Below are 21396 nucleotides of genomic sequence, written 5' to 3'. Positions count from 1 at the left end.
TTAATACTGCTGAGTGTCAACCTTACTCAGTACTTAAAGACCGTTAGAGTCTCCCGGGATAGTTAAAAAAAAAATCCTGGTGCCCAGGTCTTATTCTAGATCCAGTTGAATTAAAGCATCTAGGTGCAGGAGCCAAGATGCCATTTGCAAACAAATCTTTATTTACTCATGTTTGAGAAACATTGCTATAGACTAGGTAAGTTGATGATACCAATAAAGAAATGTTAAGGACTTAGAAACTTCAGACTTTGGCCAGGCATTTAAAATGGAAGATTTGACCCAAATGTGGATTCACAAAGTCCACAATCAGGTCAAGAGTTAGAAGCGAGCTTTTTAATAACTGTTTTTGATAAGATGAATTTTCCTGTGACAGGAAATTCCAACTCACCTACAGTGAAGAGAAAAATCCTCTGGCTACGTTCTTGCCCAGCAGCTAGGAGCTGGGTTTTATGAGGTAATCCTGGGTACAATAAATACGAGTAATCATAATGCAGTTGCATTCATAAGCGCAGAAAATTTATCTCAACTGTTCAGTGCTCACTAAGCAAATTGAAAAAAAAAATCATTAGTATTAGATGGGAGAAATTGAAAGGAAGGATTTCAGGGCAGGTGTTCAGTGCAGTGGATACTGTAATGGATGCCAGCATCCCATATCAGAATATCTAACCCTGCTTTCAGACTCCAGCTTCCTGTTAATCAACACCTGGGGCGGCAACAGGAGATGACCAGGCACTTAGCTCCTTGCCAGGAGGCCCAGATGGAGTTAACTGTTCCTGGCTTCAGTCCAGCCCTAGCTGTTGCAGGCATTTGGGGAGTGAACCAGCAGAAAGAATCTGTCCCTCTCTGCCTTTTGAACAAAATGAAAATAAATGTCAAAAATATTTTCAAGAGAAAGACAGGCTCTTAAACATCATTGAAAGATTAGAAAATTTTATCAAACTTTACTGAAAGTATAGGAAAACAGTAATAGGTTTTTGAAGAGATTCAAGCATGTAAAATATTACAGTCACAGTGATAGTTATGGAGGAAAAATGACATCTATCAAAGAATGTAGAAAGCTGCCCAGAGGAGACCAGGAAGCCTGTAGAGTATGTCAAGTTAGGTACAAAATAGGGGAGGGGGAAAGCTTTCAGGGGCATTTTTGAAGAGAGTCCAGAATATATAAAGAGATTTTTTTCATAATCTATTAAGAATCTTTTGATGGTATTACCCGAATACAAGAAGTGCTCAGGCACCACAAAAAAAATTGACTAAATTAATCATGTTTCTATTAATTTATTGAGAAAGATACCAAAGTGGTGATCACACTCCTATGGCTGCCAATGAATAGGCAGTTGATCAAAGAGTTTTCTGTGTAATGCGTATTTCAAGTCAGGTGGAGAGAACAAATCCTGATTAATCACCAGAAACTATTGATGGGTCTCTTGAAACCTTTGAAAGTCTCCAAAAGAAATTCTTCCATTAATCATGGCTTTCCCTCAAGCTATTGGCCCAGTATTGTTCTACCTGTGTACCACTAACCCGCTTAAAAGAGTTCTCTACAATACTGTCTGCTGGTCAGCTCTGCTTCCTCATCTCCAGTTCACTCTTTAACTCATTTTTCTCACTTCTTCGAAAGATCATTACGTTTGACTTGTTGATAAGATTACTAGATCAAGCAACACTTTCAGACTTCATCCTTTTTAGCTGCTACATATACATATACAGCTGATATATATATTAAGATATATATATGCTATATTATACTTACATATCTAAATATATATCACATATGTCATAGATCTTATAGATATTGTATATCTAAATATATCTTATATTCTTATATATATTTGGGTACCTATAAATATATATTTAGTTGAAATATGTCTGTATATATATCTATATCTGTACATACACATATATGTATATACATACACATACATATATACATATATATAAAATACCATTAACTATTTCTTCTGCCCCACCTTTCTGAACTTATTCTTGTATTCTATAGATGAATGCTTGGTGTTCCCTCTCTCATTCTGTTTTATTTTTTTTTTAACATTTATTTGAAAATCAGAGTGAGGAGGGTGGGAGAGGTGAATTTCACACACACACACACACACACACACACACACAGAATCTTCTGAACTCTTAGTCACTTTCGATGTCCTGCAACTTCTAGGCTGAGCCAGGCAGAACGAGCCTGGATTTCAATCCAGGTTTCCCATGTGGCTGACAAGGATCAAGTCTTTGAGCCATCATGTATTGTCTACCATTAGCCAGAATTGTCTCATTAGCCAGAAACTGGACCAGAAGCAGAGCACCCACGACTTGTACAAGGCACTCTAACAGGGAATAGAAGCATCCCAAGCAGTAGCTTAAGGTACCATACTGCTGCATGGCCTACCGCACTGCCCCCAGTTGCTTTCACTAGCTCCAGAATTCCATCTGTTCATTTAATTTTGCTATCAACCTGTTTTCTAATTTTATTTTGCTTCTTACACCACGGTACATTTGATTTTAACCTTTTATAGGACACAACCCCAGCCCTGCCTCTCTGATCCCATTTTCTAACTTCCTAATTGGTATAATCAAACAGGTTTTTCATCGTTAGTCTAGATTTAGTAACCAAAACCAGAGTCATATCTTACTAGTAATCTTGCTCTCCATCTGTGTCATTCCCATCTTGGTTGCTAGTAGGACAATTCATCCATTTCTCATTCTGGAAATTCAGGCAGTACCAAAGCCTTCATCTCGGAAGTGTCTCACAATTCCATCTTGTGCTGCTCATTTCCATTACCCAGGAGTGGACTCATACATTATTCATTTGGACTATTACAGTAGTCCTCTAGTTTTGCCCATGTTTTCAGCTACTGCCTTCTTGACAACTTTTTACTTTCAAATACAACCTGGTTTTCAGATGCAGACTTCTGCTTGTGCAATTTCTTAAGTAAGTATTTAAGATATTTTATAATCTGGCCCTAATATATGATTTCCACTTTTTTCCTTTCAGTTAAGTTGTACTCTAATTACACAAAGAAATAGCTATTCCTTAGTCACAACATGTACATCCTTCACCATGTCTTGTTCATGCTGTCCTTTACTGCATTATTCTTTTCTCATCTGAAAAACTTCTTTCCATCCTCAGGGATAAATTCTATTTCTCAAAACGTGGATCCTAGGCTAGAAGCAGCAGCATTTCCTGGGAACTTATTAGCAATGCAAGTTTTCAGAGCTCATCCTGGTCTCTAATCCAACGCTCTGGGGAATAAAGGTTAGCAATCTGTATTTTATGAACTGTTCAGGTTATTCAGATGCATTCTAATATTTGAGAACTACCCTTCTAAGCTGTAATTCCTCCCTCAGTGTCCATAGCAATTTACACACACCTGTATTATCCAATACATTATTTCATAATCATGTTTATTTATCCATCTCCTCTGCTAAATTTTGAGTTTTCCAAGTCAAATACAGTATCTAGTGTTGTAGCACTTGCTACAATGTCTGGCATATCAGAGGTATTTAATAAAAATTTGGCATCTTAGAAGCAGGCATTTGACCTTGCAGTCAAATGGTCAAGATACCTGAATTTCCAAACACACTGACCATCACTGAGTTTGTTTCCTGCCTGAGTCTGATTCCTGATTCCAGTTCTATCTTCCACCGCTGGGAACCCTGACAGACAGTAGATGGTAGCTCAAATAATGAGGTCCCTGGTACCTGTATGGGAGGTCTGAATTGCATTCTCTACTTCTGACTCCACTTTCATTCCACCTCTGGCCATTGTGGGCATTTGGAAACAACCAGCAAATGGGATCTTCCTTATTCACTCTCTGTGTGTGTGTGTGTGTGTGTGTGTAAGTGCATGTGTGTATTCCCTGTCTCTCTCTCTGCGTTAGGAACAAACAAAAGTAGAAATCACCATGCAAAGATTCTTCTTTTCCTCTCTAGGATTTAGTCTGGAGTATAAACAAATATGGATTGAAAATCAAATGTTGTCCATTGTTGGTTTGTGCCAATATAAACCAAAAGTACACACACTACTAAAACCAAATCTTAGCAAGGATGCAAAAAAATTAAATGTTCATACATTGGTATGCATCTACACTGGAAAAGACTGGCAGCTTCTTAACCTATTAGCTATTCATTCACTGTGTGATTCAGATGTTAGAATCCTGTGTATTACCCTAGATAAATAAATATGCATGTTCACAGAAAACATCTGTACACAGATGTTTACAACAGCTTTGGTTTATGTTAGTCAAAAATTGGAAACACTAACAATGAATACATACTTGAAAAGGAAATCAAAATAATCCCACTTATAATACTATTAAGAAATAACAGGAATAAATTTAAATCAGGATGCAAAAGATCTGTACACTGAAAATTATAAAACACTGATGAAGGAAGCTGAAGAAGACACGAATAAATGACAATATTTCTGGTAGTTGTAGACTGGAAGAAGATTTGTTAAAATGTTCATGCTACCCAAGTGATGGACAGATCCAGGACCATTTTTTGCAAAACTGGAGAAAACAGTCTTAAATTCTGTGAAACTCAAAAGACCCCGATTATCCAAAGCAGAGTTAAGTGGAAAAAAAAAGAAAAACAGAACGAAGCTGGCAGAATCATATTACCGATTTTCAAAGACTACTACTAAGTTAAAGTAATCAAAATGGCACAATAGTGGCATAACAATGACTATGAACCAATGGGACAGAATAGAGAACCCCAAAATAAGTCAACATATTTATAGTTCATTGATTTTCAGACATGGAGAAAAAAGGACTGTCACTTCAGCAAACAAAAAAATTGGATATCCACATGGAGAAGAATAAAATGATCCTTTTTTCTCACAGCATATACAAAAATAAACTCAAACTGGTTTAAAGAGTTAAATGTAAGATTAAGAATCATAAAATTACTAAAAGAAAACATAAGGAAAATCTGTGTAATGTTGATCTACATGTCAGTTTTTAAATATGGGCTCAAAAGTAAAAGCAAACAAAATGAAAATAGACAAATGACATAACATCAAATTTAAAAGCTTTTGCTCATCAAAGTAAACAATAGAGTAAGGAGGGACCTTGCAGAATGGGAGAAGATATTTGCAAACCATAACCTGGTAAGAAATCAATATCCAAAATAGATATGAAGAACTAAAGTCAATAACAAGAAAACAAATAACCCAACTTAGAAATTGGCAAAGGAACTGAATGGACTATTCTCAAAAGAAGGCATACATTACAAATAAAAGAAATGCTCAGTACATTAATCATGAAAATAGAAATTAAAATCTCAATGAGATACCAGCTTCTGTCTTTGAGAATGGCTTTTATCAAATGGATGAAAGATAAGTGTTGATAAGGATGTGGGAACTATACAATGTTGATTGGAATATAATTAGAGAAAACAGTATGGAGGTTCCTTATAAAATTAGAAGTAAAACTGCTGATACAATGATCCTACCTCTGTGTGTATATTCAACAAAAATGAAATAAGTGTGTAGAAGAGATATCTGCATTCCTATATTCATTACAGCATTATTCACAACAGCCAAGTTATGGAACGAACCTAATGGTCTATTGACCAAGGAATGGATAAAGAAAATGTGATATGTCTGTATATTGTAAAAAAAGAAAGAAAAAAAGAAAGGGAGGAAAGAAGGAAGGAAGGAAAGAATTGGGACTGAAACAGTGGCTCAATACGCCAATCCTTCACCTGCAAGCTCCAGGTTCCCATATGGGCACTAATTCGTGTCCCAGATGCTCTGCTTCCTATCCAGCTCCTTGCTTATGGCCTGTGAAAGCAAGAGAGGGCGTCCCAAAGCCTTGGGACCCTGCACCCACGTAGGAGACCCAGAGGAGGCTCCTGGCTCCTGGCTACAGCTCAGCTCAGCTCCAGCCATTGCAGCTATTTGGGGAGTGAATCAGCAGATGGAAGACTTCTCTGCATCCCTACTTTTCCCTGTAACTCTGCCTTTCCAATAAAAATAAATAAATCTTTCAAGAAAATTAAAAAGCCAGACATCTTATAATTTACAACATGAATGAATCTGGAAGACATGATGTTCAGTGAAATAAAGTGAAACACAGACAAAAATTATGTGATTTCACTTTTGAAATCTAAAATGTTGGACTCACAGTAGCAAAATAAAATGATGAATACCACGCTTGAGCGTGGGCATAGAAGTGAGGAGATTTTGGTTATGTCAAAAGCTACAAATTTTAGTTAGGAGAAGGTTTGGAGAGATATTGTATTAATGTGTACTTGAAGATTGCATTTAAGAGATCAGATCTTAAATGTTCTTGCCATAAAAGAATGTGAGCTGTTTGATATGCTAAAGTTTGGTTTAGTTGTGTTGCAACATATATCAAAATGTCACATTGTATGCGGTAAATATGCAATATTTATTGATTATACTTTTATACATCAGAGGGAAAAATAAGAATAAACCAAATGTCCTAAAACAGGTGAAAGGATAAATACTATGGAATACTACCTAATAGTAAAAAAGGAGCAAAATATCGATAAATGCCACAACTTAGATGGGTCTCAGTGACATTATACTAGGTGACAAAAAAGCCAATCTCAAAAGTTTAGACATTACATGATTTTATTTACATAATGTTGTAAAAAGATGAATTATAACAATGGAGGAAAGATGAGTGGTTAATTGTCAGGAGTTAGGGTTGGCAAAACAGTATGAATACAAAGGGGTGATGTGAGGGAGTTGTGTGGATAGTGGGTGGGTAGGCATGTATAGCAGTTCAGTATCCTGATTATAGTTGTGGTTACATTATTGTATACATGGGATAAACTTCACAGAACTACATAGACACACACATATAGACACAAAGGGTGCATGCAAATACAGTCTGGAGTTTAGATGATAGTATTACACCAGCGTCAACTTCCTGGTTTTGCTTTTGTGCTGATTTTTGTAAGATGTTACCCAGGAAAGCTGAGTGAAAGCTTCATGACTATCCCCTGGGCTGGTTTTGCAACTGCTTGTGCATCTCAAATCATTACAAAATAAAGAAAGCTCAGGGGTGTTTGGTGAAAGCTGAACTAGAATAGACTGCTCCCGGTGAGATGTCCAGTGTGGGGTGATGTGAGAGAAGAAAATATCCTTCAAGCAGCTTCCCACCTGGGAAGGCCTGGGAAAGGAAGAAGAAAGAAGTGAGTAAGGTTTCATCTGTAGCAATGTTCACAAAGGTTATGTGTGTGAACAGTGAGGAGACAATGTAAGAGCTCAGGCCCAAACCCTCCTCAGATCCCATTTCTGTCAGCAGCCACGTGGCTTGATTGCACCCCTAACTGTGTAAAACCCCAATTGCCAACTTCAAAATAGGAATGATAAGACTAATTTCAGGATGCTTTGAGAACATATGCCATGATCTATTCAAAGTACTTCACAACCACCAGCACATACTTAATATATAATCAGTGCTGGCTATTTTTTTCTAATGTTGTTATAGATGCATTGTGATATAGATGTTATATGTTATAGATGCATTATGAGAAGTAGGAGGAAATACACTGAGATGATTCTGAGTGAATGAAATGTTTGAAGACTCAGTGGTGCTTTAGGACCCTTCAGTTCTTCCAACTCGAAACATCAGGATTTTGTCCCTGTGTGTCTTAATTCAATTCAACTTAAAATGCATAGTTATTTTCTGTAGTGCCTATTGTGTCTTCTGTTGTATCTGTGTTTTGTCCTTTAGGTGCATTCTCTCTATCCTTTGCAGCATACAGGATAAGTAGTATTTCCCTCATTTTCAGCTGAAGAAACTGCCTCAGAGTGTCAAAGCAAATCACCTGATTCATACCACTAGGGAATCTAAATTAGTCTGATTTCCCCATGCCCTTTCCTCTATACCATGCTACCTCAGTCCACAACAGATTCCCCACCCACCAAACACACATTATCTATTTAATATCAGACTGTAGCACAGAATATCTAATCCTTATCACAGTCCAGGGTAGCCCTTCCAGACTACCACAAAGGTCAAGTCTAAGGGACACTAGACAATGACAGAAACCAAGAACTCAAAGTGGGTTGCAACAAGAATTCAGTTTGGAGTGCCAGCCCATAGACAGATCCAAAAGGCATCATGGGCACTCTGCCAAGTCCAAGATAAGAGCCAGCAAGCAGAATCTGCATGGCAGGGAAATCCAGCGGAAGGCATTGTAAGCTCAATACTGCCCAGAGCACTGGAGACTCCTTCTGAGTCTCTGATACTTGTCAGCCAAAAGAGCACCTATTTAGGATGCTAGCAGTAACCCTGGACCTAGCAGCACTACCTCAGAACATTAAAATCCAGGAGAGCTCTTGGCAGATTTTTGTTAATCAGTAGGAAGGACATGAGGTCCCAGAGAACCACGCTAAACAAAAAAAGTGAAAGGAATCTGGAGGAATCTGGAGTTAGCACATGTGGAGCTGGCCATGTGATCCCATGTCAGGAGTCCCTTCTTCGTACAGTGAGGTGATTGGGGCAGCTAACTGGAGTTCATTGGCCTTCTTCAGAACCCCAGGTCTCTCATCCTGCCTAGGGAGGTGATGAGGTGATGCAGAAGCTCCAAGTTCACCCTTTTTATCTTCCTAAGATCCTCTCTAATTTAGGTGGATTATCCAGTTTGATATTTAGTACATTTCTGCTGGCTTCCAGGCCCCAAAGGAGCTACTGACAAAACTGAGTCAAGCCCAGTCCCAGAATCATGAACTCCCAGCTTCTGGCTGATAGGAAACGATTGCAGTAGCTATGGGGATTATCCAGGATTCCTCTCAGAAATAGTGGAGTCCAAAGTTCTCCTTCTGCAAACCCAGGGATGAAAACAGAGGGAAAGGAAATGCCCCTACTGTAACAGGAATTCTTTTGTGCTTGAGAGAGATCAACTGCCATGCCACCTGGTAGCTGGTGACATTCTGGTTTAACAGCAGACTCCCAGTGATTGGTCATTTCACATGGCTAATTGTGCCTGTGTTTTATGCCCTACTTAAAATGGGGGCGTCTGCTCAGCCCTTTTGGAAGTGCTGCAGGTCTCCTGATGGGACACATTAAAAGCCTTTTCCTACAGCTGCGAAGAGACAGGACGTTGAACTGGCTACCTTGTAAATTTTAATATATGTCTTGATTGTAACCTTAGTTTCCGAGGTTCTAGAAACAAAAATAAAATGGGGGGGGGTGGATTTTTTTTTTCATCCTGATATTTTAAAGCAGATTTAAAATGTGTTACAATTGCATGAGATGTTAAAAAACACAGTTGAGAATTGTATTTTTAAAAACAGTTTTGAATGTGGCCATAATATAGCTAGGTAAAGCCGCACAGACTTCTTTTAAGAAAGTTTATCCTTTAGCAGTCTGATTCTTCTTTACAACCAGTTTGTCTTCAGCTTTCAGTATGCCTTTTCACTATTGTTCCTAAACTTGAGCAATTATAATGAACTCATGAACACGTGGTTGTATATCTAGATTCCTGCATTTCAGCTTTTAATATTGTTGCAAGATTTCCCTTTTAAATTGGTCGTTAGGTTTATTTATCATCCAGGAGAACTATGAATTCAGAAATGCGTATACTGTAAGTTTATATTTGCATTCACACAGTAACACATAATATAGACCCACATACATAAATTTTGTTAATAGTACAGTGTATACATGAATGGTACAATATATACATGAAAACAGCTCTCATGATTACATTTGGAACTTGCTCTATTTTAAAAGAATGAGAAAGATGTCTTTATAGAGCAAAAGAAAGCAAGGAGTACTGACTAATGAGCTGGGAGCAGAGAACATGTCTCATTTGCCCTCCCAGCTGCAGTTTTTAAAACCTAATATTAAAACTGATATTCAGGACTTATTGAATTAATGTTTAATGCAGGAAGAGCATTAAGAGATAATTAGTGGGGCGTGGAAGCATATACATCATAAACTACGGGAGAATTTAAGGGTGGAATATTTAGTAAGATTTCTTTTGTGCTAATGGCTAAATAAATGTTTTGTTTGGTTGATCAATTGGGATGTAAATTCAACTGCATTTTTGATAACCAGGGCAACCTGATGATGCTGGTTAAGGAAGAAGCAAAACTGCAGGTGTGCCTAGCTTATCAATAAATCAGCAGCAGGAGAAAGCTCGCATCGTGTTCTACCACCTCAGAGCACAAAGGGCAGAATGCCTGTGTTCCTGCAGGGCTTCGCTAGTGTCAGCAGCTGCAGGGCTGAACTGACAGTGCTGAGTATGCTCACCAAGCTGTACAGACACTTAGGGCTACAGGAAAGAATTTAGAATGCCAGACCCATTCAACACAACAGGCAATGCTGAGCGTTGGGGCTTAGAACAAAACATGATTTACTGGCTTCAGGATGTAAAAAGAAGGCATGCTTGCTAGCCCAGCTGCAAGCAGCAGATCAAGCCAGAATCAGCAGGTTTTCTGAAGCCCAGGAGTGGGGTGCGTGTGGTTAACCTCTGTTGCAGATGTCAGCTGAGAGTCGGTAATCTGTGTGGTCATAATGATGAAGTCTCATCCATCAAATACTCAACAAGGGCTGTCATAGCTCTGGGCCTATGTGGTTCTCAACACATGATGAAAGAGGCTTATTGGATGAAAGCATTTCCTTAGGGAGTTCTCCAGGATGATTTCAGCCAAGGGAAGGGAACCCTTCAAGTGGCCTGATCTCATTGGTTACAAATAAACATGTCCGTGCCTATATGTTTGTGAATCTTGACTCCCCTGGGAGGGTGAATTTTCCTACAGGCAGAGAAAAGGAAAGCAGAAAGCTTCACAAGTATTCTGTTAAGATCCTTTCTCCCTGTGTATTTAAATTTCCTTCAGCACAACACTGAGAGGGGAAGCCAAGGAGAGGCTCACCCGTATGACAAGCTTGTTCACTGTGAGTTTGGGGTGTGGGATTTGTCAGGTAGTCATGATTCGGTGTCTGTGGACGTCTCTGGCACACAGAATGTGCAAAATATCTCTGGCCTTTCTCTATTCAGTAATACTGAGGATTTCTCAGCCATTCCCAGAGAGACCATAGGGAAGAGAAAACACCTCCAGTGCCCAAAATATACCTTTATTGACCTATGACACAGGTGTTGACCCACCCAGCCCTAACTCGGGGATCTCTGGCACTTTCCATCCCTAAGCTTACTTGCCTGGCTCTTGCCCCTTCACCTGCCAGAGGGGAACTTTACCAGGGGGAAAATGAGAGTAGGTAGGAGACTTTCTGTATCTTTTAATCAATTCTCTATTCATTCAACAAATGGTTATGGGACATTTTCCAAAGAACCACTAGAGGATTAGTTATCAATAAATCAGAGACACCATGACTTTTTTCAAAGTAGAAATTGTCCAATGAAACAAATATAGCAAGGTGGTATAACATGACAGCTGTGTACTGATGCAGGTATCTGTGTACCCTGGGGTGATCCAGGGACATAGCAAATGGCACCAAACCTAGATTGAGAACATCATCCAGACAGATATATGCCCTTATTTCTTTGCATGCAGTGAGATGAGTCACTCACAGAGAAAATGTCAAGAAATACTTTACAGAACAAGTAGAAAGATTGGCAGCACAGTAATTTGACTGATTGATGTTGGAGCCCACGTAATTGGGTGGCAACAATCTTTAAAATTGCATCATTTTCTTTGGCCACGCTCAGCAGACGAGAGGTAATAGCACACAGCAGATGCTAATTCTCACCTGAGTTTTATTGAGCAGATGCAGCAAAAGTTTGGAAGGGAACCAGGTGTTTTGAAAGAAGAGTTTGAATGGCCAACTTGATCATTGTAATTAAAGAAAGGCTGTGAGTAAGCAAAAGAACCAAGTAAATGAAAGTGTGGAGACTGCCAGTGAACAAGTGTGTAAGGAACGTCATTAATTCATTCATCATGTGTTTATCAAGTGCCCTCGATGTCCAGGTAGTGTTCCAATGCTTGTAGTATATTATGAACAATTCTAGTTGGGGAGAGAAAAGGGGGTTAAAAAAAAGTAGTATTGATAAATTATATAATGTGCAAAAAGGTAACAAGTACCATGGGAGGCCAGGATGAAATAAAGAAGGGTAAGGATTTGCAATTCTAGGGGCGGGGAAGGGAAGAGACTAATTTTAAATAGGATTGTCATTATGACTTTGGTTGAGAAAGCAACATTTGTACTAGATATGAAGGGAGAAAGGAGCAAGCTGTGCAGTTGGGTGGATTGAAATATTCCAGATCAAGAAAACATCCACCTCAAAGCTTTGAAGCATGTAAATGCCATGCGTTTTCAAGGAATGGCAAGGAGGCCTCAGAGGTTGGAGTGCAGCAGGAAAGTGAAGTAGGAGATAGGGTAGGGAGGTGAAGGGGCCCAAATGTGTAAGCATTGTAGACCCAGGTGAAAACTGGCTTTGCTTCTGTAAGATGCAGAGCCTTCATGGATGTTTCAACAAAAAAGTGACATGATCCACCTTCAGTGGATCTCTGGCTACTGCGTTGAAAATAAAATATAGGGAAGTTCCAGAACATAACTGGAAAGACCAGCTAGGAGTCTAAAGTAAGGATGACTTAGGTATGTGGTGATAGCAGATATGGAGAGAAATCATTGGATTCTGGATGTGTGTTCAGGAAAGAGCCAACATCTCATGACAGATTGGATGTGGGTGGTGAGCAAAAGTCAAGGATGACTCCCAAGGTTTTGGTCTAAGCAACTGGAAGGATGTAGTTCCCATAATCTGAATTGGGGTAGAATGTAGGAGGAACAGATTGAGGTAGGAGTCTAGGAGTTAAATGTTGAATAACTAGTGGCCAAAGAGGGGACAGTGATGTTTAAAATTCCTGCAGTGCAACTATTCTGACTTGTCATAAGACCTATGGTGTGACCCTGGGGAATGGTGTCTGAACTGGAATATAAAGTAAAGTCATTATGATTAAAGAATTTATAACTCTGACAGTTGAAAGTTAATTAAATCTCCTGGGATGATGGTACAGACAAAAGGAGAAGAGCCAGGTCTTTGTACTTACAGAGTTTAAATATAAATTATGAGAGGCCACACTAATAAAGTTTGAGGTATACATAATTTGAATTATGTTGAGATTGACCAAAATATTAGGTATAAGATAATAGCAAAAATGTCAGACTTGCTGAAACACATTAAATGCTATTATGATATAACTGGAACTTCATATGATTTAGATCGATTTATAATCCCATAGTGGCATGGATCAAAAACTGGATTGAAAAAGAAAATTAATTTTTGCATCTTAAAACTAATTATTTTGTTAAAAATATTTTGGGGAAAACATTTTTATTTTGCTTTAAACATGTTAAACTTCACTTTATGCCGCTCATATCAACTCAGGAAGCATTTCTGAAAAGCATGATCTTATGACATCAGTGGAAAATATTCTGATACAGCATGCCAAGAGGTACCTTCTGCCTCATTTTCAGGTGATTTTTCCCTGATAGTAACTCCAAATATTATAAACTTCCAAGTCCAGAAACCAATATTTGATTAAAACTGCTAAAACATTATACTTGTGTGCTGATGAGTGTCACTTCAACATCTGAATTTGTGGAAGACTATTGAGTTGATCATGCATGATTGCACAGGCTCTGCAGGTATAGACAAGTTCATGTATTGAAACCTTATTTGAGAATTTAAAAAAATCAAAACAGGTTTTGCTTTACATTTCTAGTCAACAAAGTAAGAAGCGATGATGATGTCTAAGCCTTTAAAGGGAAAATGAAAATCAAAACACATAAGATGATCTACTTGTTTCCCACTAGTCACCCATTCCAGGCTTTTAAGTCTTCATAGGGGGAAGTCATAATTTAAATGGTAGTAGCTATTAAAATTTGTGTATAATACTTAAATCTGCCTGCCTGGTGGAAATTAACTGTGTTTGTGACTGAACAAAAATACTCATCTGTGTAGGCTTCATCTTTCAGTTCAGCAAAAAGATATAAATGATGTTGGTAGTTGAATTCCTATCAAAATGATTGACTTTGCCTAGACATACGTAATTCACTGTCTGAATTGAAGATGATTAACCTTTCAGGGGTCTCACAGGTGCTCACTTGGCCAAACGAAATCATGTTATATCCGTTTTTTTCTTGAGGCAAGTTTACTATAAAATTGTTCAAGAGAAATATCAGAATATACATGATTAAAACAATAAAAGTATAATTAAACAATGTATAATTAAACAAGGAATTTGTACCAACAAGTGAGATGTGACCATGTAATGTCTATTTCATAAAAAAATGACTAAATTGAGGAGGAGACACTGTTGTGCAAAGAGTTAAGCTGCCACTTGTGATGCCAATAACTCACATCACAGTGCCAGTTTAGATCCTGGCTGCTTCACTTCTGTGCCAGCTCCCTGGAAATGCTTGGAGGAAAGCCACAGGGAGGCCCAGGTAGGAGCTGCCCGTTGTGGGAGACCTGATGGAGTTCCTGGCTCCCAGCTGTGGCCTAGCCTGGCCACTGCAGCCATCTGGGACGTGAACCAGAGCATGGGAGATACTTTTTCTCTCTCTCCCCTCTCTGCCTTTGTCAAGTAATTACTTAATTAGCAACAAACCAATCTTCCTTTGAAAAATTAATTGAGTTCCTCATAACAAAATCAGTAAAGAGAGGAAGTCCAAATCGGAATGTCATACAGTGCTACATCCCTCAGAGGACACCTGATTGAACACTTGTGTCCTGATAAAATGGGCTCAGAGACAAATTAAGCAAGAAACCTAGTTATTAGTGATCTAAACAAGCTAATACATCACTGTGAGACCCAGGTTATTCCTTGTTGATGAGACCACCAGAAGAGCCTTTGTAAATGTTTTATTTACTAATTTATTTATTCACCAAATGCCTGCAGTAGGCAGAGCTGGGGCTGGCAGAAATCAGGAACCCAGAATCTAATCTGCATCTCTTCCTGAACCATCACCTGCTCCCTCCCTGAGTGTATATAAGGAGGAGGCTCATACTAAAAGGGGTGCCAGGACTCAAACCCAGGCATTCCGATATAGGCTTCCGGTGTCCCAAGCAGCATCTTGTCCACTGCACGCAATGCCTTACATATAGGATCATGGATATGACCATGGGAAGATTGCTTCTGGCTGTACCTGTAGACCAGTTTCAGATCAGTGGTAACCTGTGTTTTAGATCAGTGGTAACATTGGTCTCACTACTAAGGAACTAGTTTCTTTTAAAAAGTGTTTGGGAAGCTACTGGTGAACATTGTTCTTACATGGAGTCAGAGGAGGCAGACCTTAAATAAGTAGTAGATGGGGTTAGACCTTAAATTTGGTTATAGTATATTTGAAATAGTCTCATGAAGTGGATAGTTTTGTGTTGGCCTTTAAGATAATCAAGAGACCTAGCAAAGAATGTGTTCTTCCTTTGTTATTTAAAATTAGCAGAGGTAGGCATTAGCCCAGCATTTTCTTTTTCTTAAAGGATTATTTATTTGAGTTACACAGAGAGTTACAAAGAAGGATCTTCCATCTGGATTACTCCCAGATAGCCTCAATAGACTGCGTTGAGTCAAGGCCAGGAGCTTCATCCAGGTCTCCCACAGGAATGCAGGATCCCAAGCATTCGGGCACATTGGCAGGGAGCTGGATTGGAAGTGGAACAGCCGAGACTTGAACCTGTGCCCATATGGGATGCCAGTGTCACAGACAGAAGTTTTATCTGCCATGTCACAATGCTGCTCCTTGTCCCAGCTTTTAAGACACTGGTTGGAACACCTGCATTCTACATTGGAGTGCCCTTGTTCCTGCCCAGTGTTACTGTCACTTCCAGTTTTCTGCTAATGTGGATTGTGGAAGGTACTGATGATGGTTCAGGTAATTAGGTTCTTGTTAATGGGAGACAGGGATTGAATTTCAGCCTGGTGCTGGTCCAGCTCCAGCTGTTACAGGCATTTGAAGAGTGAACAAGTGAATGGAATCTCTCTATCATATTCTCTCTCCGTCGTGCTTTCTTTCCCTAATTTAAATAAATACATATTTTAAAAGTATAGCTAAATGCAGTTATCACATGACTGTTTAAAGTATTTACATTTTTAAAATTACATTCCAACTTGTTACTCTGATTCGTTTGTTAACCGTCACTTCAACAAGTCTAATTTTCCATTTAGGTTAATTCAGGTTCTAAAACTCTGTTGATGCCCAGGATTTGTTCACATCTTCCGTGAACCTCCAGGTTGCTCTCTGACCTCATTTAAAACTACTCCAGAAAATATTTCCCCTAATTTTCTACTTTTCATCCCTGTTTCTTCATTCTCTCTTGATCTTATAGGAAAAGAAAGACAATTTGCATATCAAATAAATACTGTAGAAAAAAATTCCCAAACCTTTTTCTAGTTAGTAATTTACTTCATAGCTCATTCTAAAGGTTCCAGTTGTCTCTGTGGGTATCCACCTGCTGGTTGTTTATTCACTAAACTGCATATAGATCAGTCCCTTAGCAACCATCAACTTCCCAGATAAAATTCTGTCTCTCATACCACCTGTTTGTAGAAAGTCAGGTTTCTTTTAAAAGACTTGGAGTTCTACAAGAAAGAAGGGTCAGGGTTTGGTCCTTTTGAAAATAAGTTAAAATATGTCATACATTTTCATGAGGATGTAAGGTGTGGTCTTTCCACAGTGGTCCTTCCTTCTGAGGTTGCCTTGGAGATTAAGCTGGTGTGGAGAAACTTTGATCTTGCAATGTCCATGACTCCAAGAATCAGGGTTGAAGTCTTCGCTCCCACTTCTGTTGTAGGATTGTGAAGATGTCCAGCCCCAATCTGAATATTGTGACCTTACTGGGCAGTTGTCTGACTTACAGCAGTGCTTACCTGTTTGGGATTCAGGATGTTTCAGTGGGGACCTCAATGGAAACTCTCATTCAGGTAGGTGATGTTTTTAGATTTTTTTTTTTTTTAGAAAGTAACGTTAAAATTTTGCTACATTTTTAAATCAGTTGCTCCTCCAGGGTCTGGCTCCCTGTACCTCTGATGTGAGCCCTGGCAGGGTTCCCTGGGACACTTAGGCAGAGAGGCCCACTTTCCGCCTCTGTGCCCTCTGTGGGATAAGGCTCTGTAGATCAGAGTGCACGGAGAGCTGACAGTTTCTTCTTGGGACTCTTGCGTCTGTAGGTACGACTGTCCATGCTGTGCATCGGCACCTCCCTTGTGTTTGGCCCCATACTGGGGAAGAGCTGGCGACTCTATAAGGTGTTTACTCAGAGGGTTCCGGACAAGAGAGTGGTGAGTAGGCAGCCACTCTATTGTGTGTGGTTGCAAACAGCAGCTCCACTATGGACTGAAAGCTACAGAAGCTTGTGTGGATTGTTGGGTCCAGCTGACGTTCTTGGGAGTCCTGTGGCATCATGGATATCCAGGCCTACAAGGCCCCAGAGAGTCAGCACTGTTGGGAGATAGATGTTTGAACAAAGGCCTCGGGCCCTGTAAGAACGTGGGAGTTGGCCACTACCTGGCACCAGTATGAGAGAGAATAAGAAACCCTGAAAGACTGTTGCTTGGTGCACATATAAGCCAGTAGAGGAGGGAGAGTATGGTTATAGAGAAGCTATTGCAAGGAAGTTAATTTCATTCCTGAAGCACAATTCTGTTCTAGGTAGAAACCACTCCTCTGAACTGGGATGGAATGGGGCTAAAGCAGACAGCCAGGGAGAGGACACCAAGAGTGAACTTAGAAGCTATGTGTCATCCAGGCCATATGCATGTCCCTAATAGCAGGTGTCACCTGAGCCACATCCCTGTCTTACCAGGTTCTGTGATAGGGTTCCCTAGACGTGTCAGCCTTCTCCAGCCCAGCATATCACTCCATTGGAGCCTGCTTCTTCAGAATGATGGCATTTTGTTAAGTAAATGTTGGTGAATCCTGGTGAAGAGTTATCAGGCACCCCATAACATTGTATAGCGACGCTGATGTTTTGTTGGGGGTCTTAACTGACCGGAACTTTACTCTGTTAGCTCTACCTTCAGACCAGAGAAGGTCTCCCCAAGAGGCCACTGAACTTATCTGGACAATAAGATGCTGGACTTTATGCTAGGAACATGCTTACAATGGAAGAATTTCAACTGAAGTTGAACTGTGGTTATGCAGCAAGATGGAGCAATCCACTATGGGAGAAGGGGTATGGGAGGGGTGGGGGGACTCCCCAGTGCTTATAAAACTGTATCACATAATACAACGTTAATAAAAAAAAATAAATTAATTAAAAAAAAGAAAGAAAGTAACTATACAAATGAAGAAGACTGCCTAAAGGCACAAAAAGTTCATCCATCAGGCAAGAACCCTAACTCCTTTTCTACAGACAGCTTTACTGAGGTGCGGTGGACACAATAGACAACACAAAAGTGACAGATGTGTTCACCCATGAAACATGGTAGAAGTGAACATATCCATCAACCCACATAGCGTCCTCATTTTCCTAGTCTCCTCTCATACCCAATCTTTATGTTCCTTCCCCTGTGCTCAGAAAATCAGTGATTTGCTTTCTCTATCTAGTTTACATTTTCCAGAGTGTTACAATGGGAGTCACACAGTATGTACTCTTTTGTCAGACATATTTTATTCACTTATTTTTTTAAAGAAGTTCATTTATTTAAAGTCAGAATTACAGAGAGAGGGGGAGATACAGAGATAGTGAGAGAGCTCTTCCATCTCTCGTTCACTTCCTAAGCAGCTGAAATAGCTAGAGCTAATCCAGGCCAAAGCTATAGCCAGGAGCCTAGAGTCAGGAGCTTCATCCAGGTTTCCCAAATGTGTGGCAGGTGTCCAAGCTCTGGGCCCATCTCCCATTGCTTTTCCTAAGCCATTAGCAGGGAACTGGACTGGAAGTATAGCAATTGGTTCGTGAACCAGTAACAGTGTGGGATGTTGGCATATCAGGTGTTGACTCTGCCTACTGTGCCGTAATACCAGCTCCTGGAAGCTACTCCTAAGTGAATAAAATGGAAAGATAAAACCTGGAAGAATGTCTTTGCAAATGATATGTGCAATAAAGCCAAAACTACATTCAGAGTATAGAAAGAACTAAATCAAGTTAATAACAAGGAGAAAAAAAATCTAACTTTTAAAAATGAGTGAAAGGTCTGAGCACATTCTCCATCCAGAAAGATATGTGGACAGCAAATAAGCCTAGAAAAAGATAGCCAGAACTGCATTAGGGAAATACAAATTAAAGTCACAATGAGATACTATTATATACATTGTTATACAACCTACACTGTCCTTTCTTCAATGAGTTACATCTGTGCCTTCATTAAAAATAGATGTGATGATCTATTTCTGGACATTCTGCCTTATTAATGTGTTTGTTCATATTGACTCCAATGCCATATTGCCTTGATTTCTATGGCTTTGAATTAAATTTTCAAGTCAGAGGGTATTGGCTCTCCAGCTTTGTCCTTCTCTTTTGCCCAAGTCCTTTGAATTTTCATGTGAATTTTGAGTCAATCTCCTAATTTTTTTTTAAAAAAAGCTTTATTTATTTTTATTGGAAAGGTAGATTTATGGAGAGAAGATACAAAGAGCAAGATCTGCCATCTGCTGTTTCACTCCCGAGTGACCACAGTAGTTGGAGCTGAACCTAACTAAGGCCAGGAGCCAGAAGCTTCTTCTGGATCTCCCACGTGGATGTAGGGCCCCAAGATTCGGGCCATCATCTACTGCTTTCTCAGGCCACAAGCAGGGAGCTAGATAGGAACTGGAGCAACTAGAATATGAACTGGTGCCCATATGGGATCCCAGAGCATTCAAGACAAGAATTTAGTCACTGAGCTACCACACAAGGCCCAGTCTGCTAATTTACACAATAATTCTGTTGGGATTTTGACTGAGATTGTGTTGAATCTATAGATGAAATTGTAGATAGTTAGTTTCTTAATATTATGTCATTTGACCCATGAATGTAGTATGTTTCTCTGCTTATTTAAGTCTTTAACTTCTCTCAGCAATTTTGGGGGCTATTTTCAAAGTAAGCCTTCCACATCTTTTATCATATTTATTCCTCAGTATTTTGTGCTGATGCACAAGCAATTATTTTTTGAATTTCACTTTTTTTTAAACTTGAATCCATTGGTTCACTCCCCAAATGTCTGCTATGGCTAGAGCTGGGCTAGTCCAAAGCTAGAAGCCAGAGCTTCTTCATATCTCTCATGTGGATTCAGGATCCCAAAGACGTGGGCCATCGTCTGACACTTTTACAGGCTATTAACAGGGATCTGGATCAGAAGTAGAGCAACCAGGACAGGAATAGCTGCCCAAGAGAAATGCTCATACTGCAGGTGGAGGATTAGCTTGTTATGCCACTGTGTCGGCCCCTAAATTTCATCATCAAGTTAGTTGTTGTTAATATAAAAGCATGTAATTAATTTTTTTTATGCTAGTGGGTGGGAAGGTCGAGGAATAGGGAGTGGATGAGACCATTGTTTCCAATTTTTCTTTTTCTTCTTCCTGTATCTGGGAAAAGAAGGGAGGGGAGGGGAGAAGCCACACCCAGCATCCTAACCACATTAGTACCTGGAGATGGGGAATGGAAACCCAGTGTCATCCCCAGATGCCGGATATGGAGCATGCTGTGAGGTTTCTGCTCAAATGGTTTTGATAGTTCTGAAATGCTTTTTATTTCATTGCTCCAAGGATGAAGAAATCCTTCCAAGATCTACTGACTAACATAGTCCACCTTAAAGTCTCCCTATTCCCAGATACTTGCTGACAACACTTGACTGAAAGAGTTGTCCAATTTGTTGTTGCCCATCCTCTGCTATGATGTTAGATGTCCTCTGCAGGTCCAATGGACTGTCATATCCCCCATGTTCATCTGGGCATGCCATCCACTGCACTGTCTTCAGTAACCAAGGAGGCCCAGTTCTGACACATGCACTCCACAGTCAGACCACAGATTTTATGATTCTCACCGTAGTTGGAGTTCTGAGTCCAGCAGTTCAGCTGGAGGGGAGGGGTATCCAAAGGAACCTCCACAGAGGCGACTCCAAACCTGATTCTTTTGGGTCCTAGCTGGTACAGTTTGGCTCAGTTTGTCACCCACATCAGCCTACATACACACTGATGGCTGCAGTGTTGGGTCAGTTCTGTCTCCCATTCCATCTCTTATGCAAATCAATGGGTGCTGCAGCCCAGCCCAACTCTGCCCACCACACATTTGGCCCTCATGTACACCAGCAGAAACTATGGCCAAGTCGAAGCAACCCCCAATAACCCTTCTCCTAGCCCTGGTTCTTGCGCATGCTGATATGTTGGTCCAGTCTGTCTCGCATCCCATTCAGCTTTTGTACACACCAATAGGTGCTGCAGCCTAGCTCAGCCCAACCAGTCCCACTATCCAGCCCACACTTATGCTGATGGGTGCTACATGTCTAGCCAGGTCCACCCCAGTCCTGGT

At 39.9% G+C, this 21396-nt stretch overlaps 1 protein-coding gene across 2 annotated transcripts in view; it reads left to right on the top strand.

Annotated features, from left to right (window-relative positions):
• GPR156 (G protein-coupled receptor 156) overlaps nt 1–21396 on the top strand; it is a 68832-nt gene that overhangs the window by 18392 nt on the left and 29044 nt on the right. For both annotated transcript variants that reach the window (XM_041002885.1, XM_041002884.1), the window contains exons 3-4: nt 16744–16873; nt 17120–17230. In XM_041002885.1, the coding sequence (XP_040858819.1) occupies nt 16744–16873; nt 17120–17230 (241 nt within the window). The remainder of the gene's footprint in view (nt 1–16743; nt 16874–17119; nt 17231–21396) is intronic.

This window comes from Ochotona curzoniae, unplaced genomic scaffold (genome assembly GCF_017591425.1).
Source record: "Ochotona curzoniae isolate NIBS_2020 unplaced genomic scaffold, NIBS_Ocur_1.0 scaffold_2587, whole genome shotgun sequence".
Lineage (NCBI taxonomy): Eukaryota > Metazoa > Chordata > Mammalia > Lagomorpha > Ochotonidae > Ochotona > Ochotona curzoniae.
This window is presented reverse-complemented; position numbering and strand designations above follow the sequence as displayed.